Source organism: Aptenodytes patagonicus, chromosome 17 (assembly GCF_965638725.1).
Source record: "Aptenodytes patagonicus chromosome 17, bAptPat1.pri.cur, whole genome shotgun sequence".
NCBI lineage: Eukaryota > Metazoa > Chordata > Aves > Sphenisciformes > Spheniscidae > Aptenodytes > Aptenodytes patagonicus.
The window spans coordinates 5,535,164-5,554,360 of record NC_134965.1 but is presented as its reverse complement, the minus strand read 5'-3'; the positions used below and the strand labels follow the sequence as shown (position 1 = coordinate 5,554,360).

The window sequence follows — 19,197 nt, the reverse complement described above, 5'->3', positions numbered from 1 at the left end:
GTGTTTTTATTCTGACTTGGTGACTTTAGGATTAGTTTTTCCTAGGGGTGTTGTGGGTGAGGAGCTTTCTTAGCTGGATGCCTTGGCAGGTCTGGCTCACCGTGGCCTGTTTGAGCACCTGGAAGCCCTGCTGAGGCTTCGAGCAATACAGCATGGACCACCAAAGCTGACACCAGCGGCTGTTTCTTTCTTGTTTTCTTCACGTCAAACTTGCGAAGGAACCTTCCAGCCTCTTGTCCTTTCAGCCAGTGCTCCAACACATGGGCAGCAGTCCCAGGCTGTCCCTTGTCAGGAAATGGCCCGGTTTGGTGCGGGAGAGCAGAGCGCCTGTGGGAGACTGAAAGATGTGTCCCAATGTGAATGGGACATCCTTCTCCACAAGGGGAGCTGTCTCTCCGCAAAGGTCTTGTATCTCTTCAAACCCTTGTGAAAGACCTCAAAACACCTAGCGAATATTGTCTATCGCAGGATGGTTTGGAGTTGGTCATCAAGACATGGACCTGTTGGAGCGGGTCCAGAAGGGGGCCACAAAAATAATCGGGGGATGGAACACCTCTGCTATGAAGAAAGGCTGAGAGAGTTGGGGTTGTTCAGCCTGGAGAGGAGGCGGCTTTGGGGAGACCTTATTGCAGCCTATCAGTACTTCAAGGGGGCTTCTAAAAAAGATGGCGGCAAACTTTTTAGCAGGGCCTGTTGTGACAGGACAAGGGGGAATGGCTTTAAACTAAAGGGGGGTAGATACAGACTAGATCTAAGGAAGAAATTTTTTATGCTGAGGGCGGTGAAACACTGGCACAGGTTGCCCAGAGAGGTGGTGGATGCCCCGTCCCTGGAAACATTGAAGATCAGGTTGGACGGGGCTCTGAGCAACCTGATCTAGTTGAAGATGCCCCTGCTGATTGCAGGGGGGTTGGACTAGGTGACCTTTAGAGGTCCCTTCCAACCCAAACTATTCTATGATTCTGTGATCTCTGGGGGACAGTCCAATACAATTTTGGAAATGATGTTGGCTGATGTGATCTCATCTTTCCTTGGGGGAGATCTGTGGTTGAGTTGTTAAAACAAAAAGGCTGATTCCACTTCACAGCTCTCCCGCAGTGTTTCCCACCAATTTGGAGGGATGCTGATCAGAGCGGCCAGGTCTGTGAGCCTCCCTCCACAAGCATCTGTGTGCTCTGCAACGTGACTGTTGGAAATGCTCTCATATCTCCTTTCAGTGGCCTAGTTCTAAGCAAAGCTTTTTCTCTCTGCAGGGCTCTGCCTTAAACGTGAACCTTTCTGAGCGAGCAGCCAGCTGACCTTTGTCATGTGCTGGAGAGAAGACTCTCTGCAGGAAACAGCCCCATGAAAAATCTTTAAACAGAGCAAAAAATAGGCTGTTGTATTCTGCTCATTAGCTATTAGACAGACAAATAGGCTCTTCAAAGGAAGCCAGGGAGAATAACAGGAAGCCAGTGTTAACAGGATCAGCATCCCCACCAACAGGGAGTGACAGCTGTGCAGGGGGATCTTGTGGGCGAGATTAGCTGCGGGCTTCAGCTGCTGGTCGAGGCAGATTAGCTGGGAGTGAATGCAAGGGAGCAGCCGGAGTTGTCCTCTCGCCACAGCTGTTTGCCCACCCTGGAGAGGAATGCCAGTTTCCCTGCCAGCCTGGGGGAAGGGGGATGTTTTCCAAGTGCATGGCTTTGGTCTTGTTATTGACTCCTAAAAGCTCTTCTCCCTGCTGCTGTTTTGGGATGTTAAAAGTACAGGTTCTTTACAAACTCCTCAAGTCTTCTCTGTGCTGCTTTTAGCTTCTGACCTGCCAATGGAGCGGGGGCAGCCTTGCTAATCTCCTCTGAGATGTGTCCCACTGGGCTTTCTGACACCTTGCTTTACCCATGATAGTCCCCTTTCTCCTGGGAGCAGGTTCCCTGCACTCATCTCTAAATGTAGTTCATTTCTCACCATCTCACTTCCAGCCCAGTCTCATCATCAGTCCTCCTTCTGCTCAGGGGGTCATCCCTAACGTTGCCCACCTACTGAGGCCATAGGTTGTGTGTTTCTAAAATTTGGCAGGACTTGTTTGCTGGATAGGAGCAGTCGTTGCTAGGGTTTGCTCTTGGCTGTTTCATCTGCTTTCCCATGTAAGATGTTGATTCCTGGCTGGGGAAGGTCAGCTTGGTTCTGCTGACACCTTCTGCCCTGACTTCTGCCAGAGGAAGGTCTTGTCCCACAGGAATTCCTGGGCTTCGTGGTTGAGCTACTGGGGTTCAATCCCAGTTCTCACGGGGGAGGTTGCTGTGTTTCACTGGCTGCTAGTAGCTTTTTAGGTGTGCTGATGAGATGTTGCTGCTGGATGGTGTCACTGGAGAGTCCCGCTCTGCAATAAGCAGGACGCTTGGTGCTGCTCCAGCCGCCGAAGCAGGTGTTGGGAAGAAGTGCTGGACCTTTCCTGGCTGCTCATCCCTTGCACGGGCTGAGGGAAGCCATTCCAGTCCCCAGTGCCTTCAGCTTCCCAGCAGAAACGCGAGTCCTGCCATTCCTTGGTATGGCACGTTCTGCCTTTGAGAGAGCCTCAGCCTTTATGTCAGCTCTGGAGCTCAGATCTGTCTTTCCTGATGTAGTTTCTGCAATGACACGTGGGACATACCTGCGCCCCAGCACAGGGTCTCGTTACAGTCTGACCGCCAAAGCGCTGTGCAGAAACCACCAGCACCATTTACAAAGAAGCCCAGGAGTGTGATAGGAGCAGAGATGTGACTTTCATGCTGTCGAGCCGAATTTTTAGCAGTGAGGAGGCAGTTAATGCCCTTACGGTTTGAGTCAAGTCCTAGTAGTTTCCGCAGTATCCCAATACTATGGGGTAGCAAGGACAGCAGTGTGAGGCAGAGATACTTGGGCCAGCATTCAGGCAGCCAGAGCCTGAACACAGGTAGCAATAGGGTTTTGGCAGTGTGGAGTCCCACGTGGGCTCTCCTCCCTCTTACTTGGGGTGTGCTTGTTGGGTGTAAAGCTTGCTTGGACTGCCTGTCCCCCACGGAGCCACCAGCAATATCCTGGGGCAGTTCTCCACAGGCTTTAGGTGCGGATACTGTTGTTTACCTGTGGTCCTGGAGCTTAGGGTCATAACTCTCATGACCTCTTAGGAGGCTTTATTTTATTTTTTTTGCCTCTTGGTGCTATTCTTCTCTGAACTCCTCCTGTGTCGTAACAACTCGCTGCATCCCTGTTCACTCCCATCTGCCTGCATCCCCAGATTTGCTTGCCCCGCAGCGTTTCCCGCTCCCCTTTCTCAGTGCAGAGTGCTGCGAAGGATTTTCCCAGCAGCAGCAGTCTTGACCCTGCTGCAGGAACCTGTTTTTGCAGAGGTTGCAGAGCTTCTGTCCTGTTGGGTGGCTTACCTCCCTCTCATTAGGCTTTTTCTTTTGTAAAGAAAGGAGTAAAGTAACCAGGAGTGAAGTCACCCTGGAGAACCAGGCTTCTAGGGGGTTTCGAGCTCCTGCTGTTGCTGTCAAGCAGCCTTGCAAGAGCAGCGTGTCTGCTTTCATTTCTCTTCCTTTGTCTGAACAGCTGCTCTCTCCAGTTTCCAAATTACTTCGTTGTCTTCTCATCTCTAGTCTTGCTATATCTCCCAGCAGTCAGGAGCCTGGAGAAGCTGGCCCTGTCTGTCCTCTCCAAAGTCCTCGTCCTTGCCCTTGTGAGACTTCATCCTCTCCCCCAAGAGCAAAATTGCCCAGACCCTTGAGTAGCAAAGTGGGCGTTTAGCCCCTTAAGCGCTTCTGCAAAGCACTTCCCGATGGTGTCATGTCTCTATAGTTACTCTGTTGTCAAGGCTGTGGGAGTTGTTTTTTTTTAACCAGATCTGTGCCTCAGCCTGATTTTTTTTTTTTTTACTTTTTTTTTTAATGTCAGGGAGGCGTATGTGATTGCTGTGCCTTTGTGCTTGGGTGTGTCTGTCTCTGCATCCTCTCTCACCTTCCCTCCTTTCCCACCCTTCCTCCCAGCAGCTTTTGAACCTGTTGCCAGCCCGCGGTCAGATTTGGCAGAGGGACAGGGATCTCGGGGGTATTGCATTTCTCTAAGCTTCATGAGCAAACCCAGCCCTGTCGGGAAGAGAAAGTCTGTTAGTGCCCCTGCCGAGGGAGAGGTGAGGAAGGCCATCCCGATGTAGACACCACAGATCTGTGCAGAAACAAGTCCCTGAGACCAGGTCCCCCTTGCTTCTCTGCTCACAAAATGATTTTTTTTTCCCCCCACCCCCCTCCCCACGCAGGGACGATGCGGGCCGTCCGCAGGCACCTCTTCCCCGGGGACTCTGCCGCCGGGCAGGGCATCGTCTGGGAGTGGCAGAATGATGAAGGCGGGTGGTCCCCCTACGAGATGAACGTCTGCGTGTTCCTGGAGCAAGCCCGTGCCACGAACCACCAGCGAGTAGATCTCGGACCCTTGGGCTACAACTATGAAGTTGACTTTGTGGCTCAAGTCCAGACCAACAAGACCACAAGGTTCCGCCGCGGCATTCAGAGGCGCTTGGACGCCCCGTACCCGGTGACAGCCTCCCCGGCGCCCCTTCACACGGGGGTGGCTTGTTCCTGCCAGCAATGCTGGCTAAATGGTGGGACTGGTCCCATCACCACGCGCTACCGGCATTCCATGATAAACTTTCCCAACTCATCCGCTACTCATCAGGTTTCCAGTAGGACAGCGTCAGTAAGTTCTTCCAACGTCGGCTTCGTGCCCTATAACAAACCGACTTTGTCTGGAGCGAGGTCAACACTGAGACTCAATGCACAGAGCACCTGGGCTTTGCCTCAAGCTGGGGGCCCCAGCACAGGACTGTCTGCATCTAATGGAGTCAGGTACAACCATAATTCACCTTTTAAATACTGTGCATGTGTCTGAGAGGCCTGCTGTGCTCAGGCCTTTGTTATCTAGGAGTCTCTTTGTCCCAGAAGACTTTACAAGGGTCTTCTCCCTAGAGTGAGAGGTGTGTTTGTGCCTTTGTGTCCGGTACAGTGGATGAGAAGGCTTCTCCTCTGCTTTTCCCTTCTTTTCTCCCACTTGAAATCTAGTCCCTGTCTATGAGTCTCCCTGAAACAACGGGAGAAAGCAGTCAGGTTGAGATACTGCAGTTGAGGAAATTAAAGGTGATTGGTGGCATTTCTGGTTACACTTAAAAACAACTTTGAGGGAGACTGAGTGAATGAAAAGGGGACTTGTGAACACCCTTATTAAATTTGAAATATGCAGTAAACAGAGTGGAAAACTGCTCTGTGTTCAAAGCTCTTCACCTTCCAGGAGGGACCACAGGACTCGCTGCATGTGGCTGAGACCTTGTGAGTTCTCTGACAAAATCAGGAAGTCCATGTTGGACACTTTTAAAGGTGAACAAGCAGAAAAAAAACAACCCTAAGACATAGACTTCATCAAGGACTTTTAAATCCATTGTGAAGATGTTTAGAAAACCAAATCAGTACTTTACTTTCCCCTTCCTTTGATACCTTGAACCATATTGATCCCTTTCTGTCTGAAATCAGTGGGGTGACACTAGCAATTTGAGTGGTGTCCAGGCTATTTGTCAGTCTAAACGCTGATGCAGAGCAGAGATGCCACTGGACAATCACGGAAGAGGTTCATTTTGCACGTGTTGAGGTGCTGTGGGGCTTCACTGTTGCGATGTCGGAGGACTGGAAGCACAAGCAGGACTGTAAGCGATTTAAAATCCAGCTAAGCCTCGTCTTGTGAGGGTTGTTTGCCATGTCCTTTCCCTTCATCTCTCTTCAGTGACCCTCTCCTGGCTGGGTGCTTAGGGTGGGCTCTGGCTCTCTGGAGGGAGCTAGATACTTGGAAGGAAGGACTGGCAGTTGTTGCTAGCTGAGGTCTCGCTTTCCTCGGCTCTTTGAGCTGTCACCCCTTGAATGCTCCAGCTTGTATGGATGGGTCACCCGTGCTGGCTGCTGATCCATTTTCACTGTGGCCCTTCTCTGACGGCTGAAACTGGTGTGCATCTCGCAGCACAGGATTTCAGCTCCCGTCAGTGAGCGGCTGGAGCCGAAGGAGGGCTGTGTTTGCACCTTGCCGGTGTGGGAGGAAGGGCTTCGCTTCTCTTCAGGCCCTTCGGCTGTTGCCAGCTAAATGAAAAGCAGAGTTTCATGGGCTGACAGCTCGGCTCCTCTCCACAGCGTGGGCTGCTGGGCCAAGCTGCGGTCGGTTGTCCCCCGTGGGCTGGAGCGGGGCTGTGGTACTGGGCTCCAGCGGGGATTTTGGGGCTGGGGGAAATCAGTGTCACCCTTGCAAAGTGGGGCACTTCCCTCAGCATTCTTGTAGGATGGCCTTTGTGAAGCGTGGACACCCAAACCAAGCCGGATCACCACTCATCGGCTTTCAGGGTCTTAACTCTTTCTGTGCGCAAGCCTTTGCTAGCAGAGGTCTTTGTGGCCTGTCTGGTGAGAATACTTGCACTGAGCATCTCCCAGCATTAAACTGAGGACCAAGCAAGGGCTGTCTGACTGCTCCCTCCATCTGTAAACTGCTAGAACCGTACGGAGCAGTATACGCCTTTCACCACAAATAATCCAGGTGCTGAACCGCTGTGTGAGCACCTGAGAAACTAAAGGGGAACTTGCCAGGGCTGATTTACCTGTCCAAGCTACCCCGAGTAAATACAGAGATAAGAGATCTAGAAGGGTGTTGAAAGCACATTCTGCTAATTACATGAGGCACAGGGGTTTGAGGTTTATTTTGAATCTCGTTTGTTATTTTAAGCAAGACGGTGAATCTTCAGATATTTTCCTTAGTATCGTATCAGGACTTTCCCTCTTCGGGGTCATCTGAGTGAAATGACTTCCCGTATCCTGTTCTTCTTTCTCACGGTCTTTTTCTGGTGCTTTCTTTGCACCTGGTGATTTTTTGTGGCGTCTTAAGCATCCGCAATACTTCTCTGTTCCAGTCACCTTTGAATAGGGCTGAGAACCAGAGCTAAGTACTGCCTGCAGGAGCCCCGAGTAAGGCTTTTTTGCAGTCTCCTGTAGAAGCTACCAAATTTCCCCCTCTCGCAGGAGCCGCTGGTTGGTGTGTGGGGCTGCCTGGAGCCCGTGTCCTTCCCCAGAGCCTCAGCGTGATTTGCAAAGTGACTCTCGGGGTGGGAATTGCTGATAAAAACAAAAAGCCAAATGCTGCAGCCGTTGCCCTGCAAGCCTGTCTGGAGCCGATCAGTGTCTGGGTGTGTTGTGTGCTACTGGTGGGGGGACAGGCTGTCCTGAAAGGAGGGAGGATGGGAGACAGATGTTAGAGGGGTGGCACAGGATCCTTGCTGTTGAACTGAGCCCACAACCCGGGTGATGCTGGCTAGGAGGAGAGGGACAGCCAGGAGGAGATCTGTGGATGCCCAGCCAGGGCAGCTGGGGAGGGCGTTGTTCTGGCAGCTTGCTGGGCTGGGTCCCGGGAGCTGCTGGGGCAGCGGGCAGCTCTCGGTGGCTGGTTAAACCCTCTGACAGGCGAGTGCTGGCAGAGCTTGTGCTGGGTTAATGCAGCAGCCATCTGGGGTTGGCGTATGCTCCCCGCTCAGCTGCTCCAGCTCGAGTGCTGCTGAAGGTGGCTTTTGTGGCAGGAGCATCTGGTCCCCTCCACAACGGCCAGCCCAGGGACAGCAGCAGAGGGCAGAGCCCTCCCGGAGCGCGGGGACTGCTGCGGTACTGGTGGTGGCATTGGCTGTGGATGAGCAATGCCGTGGCTGCTTGAGGTCTGGCTGTTGCAACCTGTTTTGCAGCTCAGCTGTTCGTGGCGTGCAAGGGGTGAGGTGGCTGGTATCTTGGCAATAAATCCCTGGCCAAGCCAGCCTTTCTGGGGGATGCGAAGGGATTGTACGGTTAAATCTTTGCTGGGGACAGCAGAACGTGCCACGCAGGGAAGGCGGCAGCTCTTTAGATGCTTGGAAGGGAGCGTGTGAGTGCTAGCAGACTTGTGTGACAGGCACCCTCTGTGCAAACCCTGCACCCCCAGCTGTGAGCCTTGGTCCCCGCTCTCCTGGCTGCCGGCTGTCTGTCCCTGCTGGGGTGCGAGCATGCCCTGAGCACGGGTGTGCTGCCGGTGCTTGCCGTGGCAAGTCTGACATGAACCCTTGGCAGGACCCGAGCCTGGCTCAGACATGGGGATGCTGCTGGGCACTCGCCTGGCTACAGGGCTTGTCTGGGAGGTGGTTTTGCAGGCAGGACATTAGAAACTGTCTTTATCTCTACAACTCCCTTTCTGTTCATTAACACCGGTGTTTTCCACTAGATGTATCTGTGGAAGCCTCTGTTTTCCATACCCCCCGCAGGAGCACACGTGGATGGCAGATCCAGCCCGTGGCCGTGCGCTGAGCCCGGAGGGAGGCAGCAGCTGGGGGCTCACCCAAACGGACCCCGGAGAAGGGCACAATGAAGATGTGCGTTGGTGACTTTTCATGGATGATGGACGATGTCTGGCTCTCCAGTCCTTTGGGATTAGTTTTGCCAGGGGCGCCCTCCTTCCTCCCTGCCAGACAGACAAACGCACGCGGAGGGGCAATCTCTGTCTTCCAGCATAGTGCCGTGTGTGAAAGGGACTTTTTGAGCACCAGCTGACAGCTCGAGATGGCTTTTCCCCTGTCACTCCTGCACTGGGTTTGAGTCGGAAATGCCGCTGGGTGGGTGTAATTGCTCCTGGTTGGGGTTACAGTCTCAGGCTCGTGAAACTCATGTTCCAGCAGAAAATACTCTAATTTCTGTGAATTAGGGGAAACCTGAGTAGCAAACTCTAACAATGTGTTTCATTAATTCCTAAGCCCAAAACATTCCTGGGCTACTTTATCCCCTAGGTTCCCCGTCTTCCCCCCTCGGCGTGGCGTGGTGGTTAGTACCCCTTCCCTTGCAGTCGCTGCCTGTCTCCTCCTGCATCACTGAATAACGTGGCCTTCGTGGTGGTGAAGATGAAGTGCTAATTATCCTGCACTAATTAGCCCATCAAGGGTTTCTGTCTGCATCCAGCATGCAGCATTGCTCGTTCCTCTTAGCAATTGCAATTCCTGTGCTGGCCCGTGCTCAGAGGCTGAAGGGAAGGGAGCAGCAGGCCACAGTGGATCCTCTGGTGTCTAATAAAGGTTGTGTTGTGTTCACCCCACAGCCTTTGGCTCCAGAGCAGCCCTGGCAGATTACTTGCTTTTGCAAAACTGCTTATCTTCACAAAGCTTGCAGGGATGACCCAGCTCCTGCCTCTTGGAGCTGAGCTGCATCTGGCAGAAGGGCTCAAAAACTGTTAGGGAGAGACTGAAAGACGGTGTAGTTATGTACACCCAGTTTCTTTAGGAAACACAGCTAAAAATGGCAGTACGGAAGAAAACATCTCTCCTGCAGGGCTGAGAAAGAGGTGTAGCTTGTCCTGGAAAGGTGCCTAACTCCCTGTGTGGCTGTGACAGTTATTTCTAATACGCAGGCAGGAATAGCCCCCAGTACGGGCTGTTAGTAGCACAGGCATGCCTGAGCTTTTGTGGCATTGGCGGGGATTAAATATATTTCCTGCTTGCTGTGGGGCTGGAGGGTGGATGCTGGTGCGAAGAGAGGGTGGAGCTCAGGCACTTCAAAACACAGGTTTAAGTTCCCCATGCTCTCAAGAGGGTCAAAGTCAGTGGAAAACCCAGAGGGGAGTGCCAAGGCTTAAAGAGATGTTAATATCCTTGGCTCTGCTGCTAATGTGTTAAATACATGTGGGCAAGTTATTTTGCTCCTTGGTGCATTATTTTCCTCCCGTCTATGAAGCACAGTTAGTGAATCCAGCCTCCCTCGCAGACGGCACGGAAGCCTGCAGATGGAGCGTGCCGCAGCAAGGGTCGTGTCCTTATATCAGCGCCGTTAACCGCATCTGTGAAGCCGGGGTCAGCACCTTGCTGCGTGCAGCTCCCCAGGCTCCCAGCCACGCGTGATCCTTCCCACCCGATGTGGGAAAGCGTCTGTCACTGGGGCGTGAGCTGCCCCGCTCCCTGCGCTGTGCTGGCTAATTACAGAGAAGGACACTCCCAAAATGCGGCGAGGAGTGCCCTGCTTGTAATATGAGCAAGTAAAGCTGCAGGAAGCAATCTTCTCGGGGATATATTAATTAGTGCCCCAGCCAGGCAAATCCCCGCTGTAGATCTGCTGGCCCCTCTGAGCTTATGCGGCTTTGGGTGCCTGTCTAGCCTGCAAATAAGGCAGGCGGCTCCGGGGGGGGAGGATTTTGTTTAAAAATGTGGGGAACGGGAGTCTTGGGGACTGGGGAAGGATGCTTTATAGTATCGTGGTGTTCCTAGGGTCTGGTGCTGCGCCCCCAAATCTCCCATGAGGAATGACCCATCCTTTGTAGGATCAGGAGGTGTAATCGAGGGACCAGAACCTGGGCAGGGCCTTTGCCCTTCTCTCTCCTCCTTTGCATATTTCAGCCGCTTTGTCCATAGGCACACCCATGAGCTCCTCGTGGGTGGCGAGGCAGGGCTCTACTTGGTGCTGGTTCCGCTGGGCCCATTGTGACTTGTCCTGCCGGCGCAGTTCTGCCGCCGGGTGCTCTTCCCGAGCGGGAGCAGGGGAATGTCCTCTGCTCGGTGCCAGGAGCGAAACCACGGATCCACGTGGCTGCGTGCAACGCACCAAAAGGTCCTCCTTTAGAGGGATTTGGTCTGGGTTTTGGCATCGTCTTGAGAAGAAAGGTAGAGGAGAAACTGCTGTGTGGTCGTTAGTATCATGGTACACTCGGTTAGCCCTGGGAAGGGGGTTAGACCTTTGGGTGTTGCGGTAGCACTCGGTGTTAATGTGAGGCAGGGCTGGATGCAGCCCTGATCTGGGAGGAGAAGAGTTGGCTGTTGTCCGGAGGGCTACAAAGATGCTGTGATACAGAAATATGTGGCCTGCTGGCTGGTGTGCAGGGTGAGAGGAAGGAAGAAAGGGCCGTGTCAGGTGGGGAGGGTGAGTTGCTACAGACTTCCCTGTTTCTGCTCCGTTAGGATGTTGTGTACGTGCGGCTTAGGTGATGTTCAGCTCAAACCTGGCCACCCAGTGTTTGAAATGGCAGCAGCCACAGGCGCCGCGCTTCCTCTCCGGTCTTGTGCTTTGCTGTCTCACTGGTGTTGCAGTATCTTGAAATTCTGGAGAAGCGAGTGGTTTTGTCATGGTGAAATATCAGCCTGCCCCGTCTGCCTCCTATAGCGAATTGCCACACTCTGCTTATGGGAACCAGTGATGGCAAATCTTATCAGGATCTTCTTCCCAAATCTTAGAGGTTAGTGTCTTATTTTGTGTCCCTTTCTTCACAACCTGGTGACCCCTGCTGCACTCAGTCACCTCCGGTGTACAGAGCAGCAGGAGAGCAGGAGCTGCAGTGAATGGCAGGACAAAATTCCAGGACCTCACCCCAGCCTGGCTCCGGCTCTCTCCCAAGAAGCCAGTGCTGGTATGGTGATACTGGAGTGGCTTGAGTCTGAGCTGATGGACTAAATATGTCTGTTGGTGCTGCTGGCAAGCCTGCTCTCGGAGTCGAGACACAGCCCGTGTTATACCACAATAGCAACATCCTTCCTTGTTACCTCTTCCCCTTCCTCCTCCAAAAAAACCCACTTCAGACCCAGGGTAGGCTTGAGCAGTGTTTCTGCGTCTTTTTTGGCGTGGCAACATTTCCTCCCACACACTGTGGCTGCAAGTCTACCCAGGCAGTGTTGTGGCAGAGGTACCTCAAAGCAGCATGGATTTCCCGTGACTTCATCAGCCTCATGTCTGGGCTTTCTGCAGATGTAAAAGCAGTCACAGTGCATGGCAGCCCTGCCGGTACGCTCACACGGTGTCGAGCGGATGGGTCTCCTACATCCTACAGCATTGTTAGCTGAGATGCTGCTATCTGAATGTGCGTGTGTTTAGCCCGTGTGAAATAAGAAGTATTTGGTTCCTCCATCATCACATCAGTTGGCTTAAAGCCTCCAGCAGTCAAAGCTGACACGCTTTGCCTTTACACCAGGAGCGCAGCTGACCAGCGACTGTTTCCTGGCTGATGGATAGTGATTTATCTGCAGTACGCTCGCAGATTCCAAAACTTGATTGCTTGCAAAATGCATCAATTGCTTATCCGTTTCCCTCTGCAAATCTCAAGGGCTCTTCTCCATAGAAGCTCTAGCTCCTGGGTGACTTGGACTTGAGCCTTGCAATGCAGGAAGGAAGAGTGAGGAATTTCTCTCCCAGTCTTCTCGAAGCGTTGTCACCAGTGATTCCCTTCCCAGAGCAGCCCTGGGTTTGCCTTCTTCAACCTCAGGTGTAATGACCCTGTGCTCCAGCCCTTTGGAAGGATCCCCCGCTGCCCATCGGCTTTCCTGGCAGAGCTGAAGGTTCAGCTTTGTGCTCTGCTATATTTTTACCTTCCAGGGGGAAGTGAAAGCACCCAAGGTGGCTGCTGCACTTCATGGTTTGACGATGAAGCACAAGCTCTTCAGTTTCATCACATGCAGCATCAGAGACTGGGTGGAGGGGGTGCCCAGGCACCATGTCGTCTTCTGTGCTGCTCAGTTGGAAGAGGGAAGGAGGGGAGGTCCAATGCCTCTGATTTTTGGGGGCGGGTCTCTCAAGTTCCTTTTTTTTTATCTGGTCCTCAAATACCCTCCTTGTCTGCAGCTGGAGAGGGAGCAGCCCTGCTACTAGCCATCATCTGAAGAGGATCATAGGAGCAGAAATGGAGCAAAGGGATGAGATACAGAAGGAGGAGGGAAATACCTGAGAAAGCTGTGATGAAGAGGCTGAATCAGGAAAGAAAAAAGTCATAAAGAGGAGTCACAGCATCTGATTCAAAGCCCTTTCAAATTCAGGGGAGGATTTCCTCTGTATTCGGTGGGTTTGAATTGGGCTGTAGCGAGAACAATCTGTTGCATCATTTGAAGACCTTGCAAACTTGGGGGCAGCAGAGGAGAAAACAGTCTTTGAAAGAGAGAGAAGGGAAACCTCTGTGGTCTGGAGAGCTTCTTAAGGGTCTGGAAGAGCTGGAATCGTTTGGCCAGGCTGTCAGCTCAGCGCCAAGCCCTGGGTCCTGCCCGGGGGTTTCTTCAGGGAGCTCTGCACGCATGTGGGAACCTATTTCAAACTGCGGCAGGTAGGAGAAGAGGGAGGTGGGGATGTGTCCCTGTTGTCAGGGTAGAAGACAGGCATGTGTCGCTCCCAAATCTTTTCAGCTCTGGTCATTGTCATGGAAATGTGGACAAAGATTTTAGCAAGGCTGGAAGGAGGGACCTCTGTCTGTGGTGCTATTTTGGGCACAGTGGCATCGCTTCCATCCCAGCTGGAGAGAATTAGGTTCCCCCTAGATAGTGGATGGCATTTGGGCACTTGGCCACCTTAGTCTGCTCTGTGAATTCATAAGAAGCTGGCCAGGTTTGAGGTAATTTTGGGGAGTCCTTGGAGATGGTTGTCTGAATGCACTGTGTGTTAACTGCAGCTGATGCGCATGAGCCTGCATCCATCCCAGGTACATGTGCCACCTGAGACAAAGGCCATGGGTGGCTTCTCTGTGCCAGCATGTTGGATTTCAAATGTTCCTGCTCTGCTCATGTGGATCCAGCTTGCTTTCTCCTCTAGTGACCCCCTCATTGGCTTTCATGCTGCTGCTCACCCTTCCCTTCCTAACTCCTGCCGTCAGCTAACTGCATGACGTTGGCTGCCCATGTATACCAAACTAGCTTGAGGTGCAGCTGCCAGTGCTGAGAAACGCTGCCAAAACAAGTAGGTTAGGAAGCTGAAGGGGATGTTTGGTGTCCAAATCCTCTTGATTGCCAAAGGAAGGTGGGTGCCAAACTCTTCTAAGTCTCCTTCAACCTTTCCTCCCTTGTTCCCACATCTTGCAGTAACCCCTTGGATGCACAAGGAGAGTCAAGGCTTGATTCTGTTCAACCCAGGGCTGCAGCTGTGTGTGCTCAAGCGCTTTTCTTGGCCTTTCTCTGCCGCAGTTTCCCCATCTGGAAAGCAGTGGGGGTGATAACACTTGCTTCCTTTGATCTGTACAGCTGCAACTTTTCATACAGCATGGGGGTTCACGCTCCGGTGAGCAGTGTTTCTCTGGCTGGAGACCAAGTCACCTGGAAGGTTTAAGATGAACTTTGTCTGCTGCATCCCGGCGGTTCCTGGCTGTGTGCTCATGCCGCAGTCCTGCTGGTGCAGCAGTCTGTCGTAGTGCAGGTCGGCTGCTCGCAGGAAGCTCTGTGGTGGAGCAGCAAGAGCGGGGATGCATCGCGGGATCAGAGAAGGGGGTTGACAACAGGGTCCACCAACAGGCCCCAGCAAGAGGAAGGGATGAGTCAGGCCCAGCACCCAGCCAGGAGGAGATGGGGCTGGAGACAGCTACCTACAACATAGGTCTGAGGTCCACCTTGGAGATAAGTAAACCTACGAGATAGCTCTGGCAAGGACTGGGCTCCTTAAATGTAGCTGCTGGACCAGTGGGCAAAGAAGGGTGCATGGGTCGGGGTCCCACGTGGGGCTCATCTGAGCAATTAATCCCTGTTAACGTATCCGGGGCCCTGGCACTCGGGAGGGGACAGTGCACTGCCGAATTGTCTCTGTTTTGTTAGTGATTGATCCGTGCTGTTGAACTTGTCCCTTTTTCTTTTCTCTCTCCAGCGCCCCAAACCTGCCAGTCAAGATGCCCAAACCCAGCAAGGTGAACCAGGCCCTGGCAGGTAAGGATCCCGCTCTGTCCCTAGGGTTACACGAGCAAGCAGTTTACCTTTCCGTGGCACTTACTTTCCTTTGTTAGTTTTTAGGAAGAGTCTGAAATGTCGCTGGCATTTAGGGTTTTAGGCCCAAAGACTTTTCAGAAAGGCAAAGAGGGCAAATTTGGGGGAGAATGGGATGGTCAAACCTTAGTAACTGTTTTTCTCATTGGTGCTGGTCCCGAGGCTCTCAAAATAAGTGGGTTTATTTGGGGGTTGGGTATTCATCTTCTCCCGTAGGTGTGGATGAGCAAGTAGCAGGGGGGGAGCACATGGATCAAGCTCAGTGCTTTTCTTGAAGTCAAGGGGGAAGAGTGGTGTGAGATGGTGTGTGGTTTTTAATGTGATTTTTTTTTTTAATGTGGTTTTATTACAAAAGCTCAGGTGGTCTTTAGCTTAAAAAATGATTGTGATGCCTTGTCTTGGGGACAGCAGGGGACAGAAGTTGAATCAGACATTGTCTCCTGTGGCAGCAGAATACAGGTTTGCTTGTTATCATCCAAACCTGTGAATACGATACTAAATATACCCGAGGAGTGTGTCTGGGAGGGATGAAAGTGCCAGCTTTCAGTGCTCCTTTTCAGAGTAGATTTGCCTGTTAAACATGAAATGGCGTTGCCTTGAAAATGACAACTCGCACTTGCAGCTTTCAGTGGAAGCATTTCCATGCCAAAAACCGTCGGCGCGTTTGCTCTGTTTTGACTCAGCCAGCGCCAAACTGCGGGACCCTGGTGTGGTGGTGCCTGGGGAGATGGGTGTTCTGCCGAGAGCAGATGTCTTCTCCGTACCGACACCGGCTGTGTACTCGAAATCGTATCGTAATGTGGTAACCCGGGGTAGAGGAGTGGAAAAGACCTGGTGTATGGTATTTTCTGGGGTCTTCTGTACCCATTTCAGGCACTACAGAATATCTATTAACCCTCTCCTTCCTCTGGCTCTTGTCCATGCATGGTCTGTTGAGGTTATTAGCTCCGTGGACACGGAACTTTGCTCCTGAGCATGTACAGTTATGTTCTCGCTCCTATAGAAAATGGTTACCACCTTATTCCAGGAAAGGTGATGGTGTTTGGTCTCCTCACGAGTGTCAGGCCTTACCCTGCCTAAAAATGATCCCTGGGATTGATGTTTCCAGTTGTCTGACGTTAGTACCATCATGAAAACTGTGCCTTGCGTGTCTCTATAGCCAAACAGGCACTGTGTAACTAATATTGGGTGTCCTCTGACAGTGAGCAGCCCATCTGTATCCCTGTTAGCAAATCAGTCTTTGTGGAAATGAGGTGTAAAGTCAAGCTCAGACCTCGTCTAGGTGGATGACCTGAGCAGAACAACTCCCCTTGCTTATAAAAGCTCTGAATTTCATCCCCTGGCTATTAGCACTGACTGTGTATTTAGGTACTTAATCACATAAAGGTAAAGACAGCAAAGAACTGAAGAGCCCTGGTGAATCCAGGCTGTGTTAATGTTGTTAACAGTGATCTCATTCTACACGTGCAAGTCATCCACTGTTAATTTGGAAGAGGTGAATACACATGGTCCATCTATGCCTTGTAGTGCAACATTTAGGTATAAAAGGCTGCAGGAGAGCTCAGTAGAGTAAGCTATTTACCACCATTATAATAAAATAAAATGAAACGGTTAAGTTTTTAATTGATATCTCTGTTGTTGGAGACTGGGGGTTCGAAAGAGGGAATAATTATTCATTTTAATAATCTTCAGCTCTCCACGAGGCATCTAGCAAGAAGCAGCCTGAGTTGCAGGGGAGTGCAGAGCTGCATGGGCTGCGCTGAGTGTGGTCAGCACAGAAGCAAGTCCCTGGGGCCAGCGTCTCCTTCAGATCCAGGTCTTTGTAGAACACAGCTTTGATCGGCGCTGTGCTGCCTTCTGCCAAATGTGACAGACCTGAGAGATGCAAGGGAGGAGAAAAATCTGAATTTGAGTCTGTCCTTAAAATCGCATAGAAGCAGAGGAAAGATCTGGGCAGTTAATTAGCAAGTGAAAGGAAAATAAATCTCTGGGAACATTTCTGGTAAAAAGTAAGCAGCGGAGTTCTGGTAAAAAGGCCAAATTTTATCGAAAGGTTAATTGGCTGGGTCTTTAGGGACACCTTCTTCCCCTCTGCGCTCTGTTTCTAGGACCTCTTCTGGGAAGTGGTATTTTGCTCATATTTAAAATCCTGCAGATGGTGTTTGAGTTACTTATTATTCAGGTTATTCTCTAACACACAGGCTGGGCCCCTTTTGTTCCTCCGGTCCCCGCTGCACGACTGCTTCCTTCAGCATCAGTGGTGGAAAGGCTGAGGACCCAAGGGTTCCGTGATGACGTGGGGGAGAGGGCAGCCTCAGATAGGAACTGAAGAAGGTTTTATTCTGGGAAACGTGTCCAGAAGTCTCGCAATCCTTGGTCTCCATCCCGAGGTGCCTCTCAGCCGCTTTGGCTCTGGTTTGACGCAGGAGAAATAAAACCTCTGAATCTTGCAGGCGATTTCGAGAAATGCTGCAGGTGCATCTCTTGGATGCAGAGGGAATTTCTGGTGGATAAACAGGAGACAGGGGATCCTGTGGGTCTGAATGAGAAGCTGGGTTTTGTTTGTCTGATGAGCGCCTGGGGATTTGAGTGAGGGATTTGTAACACTGTCAACCCCACGTCTTCCAAAAGCACCACTCGGGATCCCAGAAATCATGAAGCTGACTTTAAAATCAAGTTTTGTACAAAGAAGAAAATTCTTTTTCCTTGCTTTCTGCTATTTTAATACTTCAAGGTGCATGTGGAAACTTGGCTTTTAAGCTTTTTCTTTCCCCCTCAGTATTTGGTTAGTATGGTGAAATGCCAGACCAGAGGTCTGAGCAAACTGTTGAACCATGGTGTTGGTGTTTACGGATCAGCTGGACTAACATCGCTTGGGGATAATGTAGTTTAGCTGTGTGCCTTGAGGCTGGGGGGTGGACTAGGCGGTCATATGAAGGCCCTTGTAATACTATTTTTAAGGTGAAGGCTGGGAATTAGCTTTTTGTTAAATGAAACTGGGTGTTTCTCGTTTGCAGGATTCCTAGAGCTGGGGCATTTGGGAGCATACCAACCATAGTAATTTGGCTGGTGAATGTAATTGTACAAATTAGCAGTGCTTCTCTGAGATCTCACGTTATTTAAAGGCAAGCTCTGCCCTTTCCCCTCTACCTGCTTAAATCCAGGACTGGAACCAAAGGCATACCAGTCTGAGGTCTGTGCAAATACAGATCAGGAGCCGGAGCCGGTGACCGGAGGGGCATGTTACGCTATGTGAGCAAGCATGTGGTCAGCGCTCATTACATTAGGTAAGGGTGTTTTCCCCATGCTCAGCTTCTGCACAGGATATTACAAAAGTGCCTTATTTACATGGCAGGCTGAGAAAAGCCAGTGGATGTTGTCATAGCTCCAGTGAAAATAGTTTTACCCCAAGGAGTCAGTGACGTTGTACTTCTGGCCAAATAGATGCTTTGAGCAAGAGAAAAGAGGCAGTTCTCTGAGTGTGCTTATTGCACACATTCGTAGGATCGGATCAGATGCCGAAGGATGCTTTGCAAGGCTTTCTGTCTCTTCCCTCCTGCAGTCCTTGCGGGAAGAAACCCAGTGGCCAGTGGAAAGTGTGAACATATTCATTAATATTTTTCAAGCTCCTGGGGTAGCTAGGGAGCAGCAGGAACCCTTGCAGCAACGCATGGGCATCCAAAGCAGTCTCGGTCTGGGCAAGCTTACCCTGTTGCAGCTTGGCCCTTGCGTCTTCAGGTGAGAATTTACCTGGGTCCAGGGCCAGATTTGCTCCTGACATAACTCCACAGATGCCTACAATGAGTTTGAATTGAAATTGTTGTGTCCACAGGTGAGAATTGGAGGATCGATCTGCAGATGTGATGTGTGTTTGTGTATTGTTTTGGCACTTTCTATGAACACACGCTCCCACGTAAGGCTTGGGTCACAGGAGACCCCTTACTGGGGACTCTTGTCACCAAACTTGTGGGAGGATTGTTAGATGCTGAGATTTTCAGTATTGTATTAGAGCTTTAAAGGAGGTATTGCTGCTGGGTTTTGAGATGAGCCAGAAGAGCAACGTAACACCAGAACAGCCCCTTTTTGAATTCTCTCTTGATTTGAATCTGCAGAAGATGATTCATTGTGTGTCTCTCCGAAGGCAGCAGAAGGTAAAAGTGGAAAATTACCTTTTCTTGGCCGGTTTAAGATTGTCCATGGGAGAACATTTGGTTGGGGGTAATTCTCCTGGAACCACGTTTGCCCTGTGCTGTATGTCTGCGTGGAGTTGTAGATGCGTCTGCAGCTCATGAAACGAAAGAAAGTTAGTTCCTGGAATAAATGTTTATTTTCTTTGTGACAATTCATGATGCTGGCAGGTAGTTTTGGACGTGTTATTCCAGGTATGACAGGGGCTGTGTCAGAGGGTAACTGAACTCAGCTGAGGTTCTGTGGCTCATGCTCTTCACTTGTTGCCTTCAGAAATCAGA

The 19,197-nt window shown here is 51.3% G+C and overlaps 1 protein-coding gene across 8 annotated transcripts in view; it reads left to right on the top strand.

Annotated features, from left to right (window-relative positions):
• The window catches only part of DTX2 (deltex E3 ubiquitin ligase 2), a 39,493-nt gene that overhangs the window by 6,632 nt on the left and 13,664 nt on the right, over positions 1-19,197 (top strand). For all 8 annotated transcript variants that reach the window (XM_076354471.1, XM_076354470.1, XM_076354468.1 and 5 more), the window contains exons 3-4: positions 4,256-4,841; positions 14,613-14,671. In XM_076354471.1, coding sequence (XP_076210586.1) covers positions 4,256-4,841; positions 14,613-14,671 — 645 coding nt within the window. The remainder of the gene's footprint in view (positions 1-4,255; positions 4,842-14,612; positions 14,672-19,197) is intronic.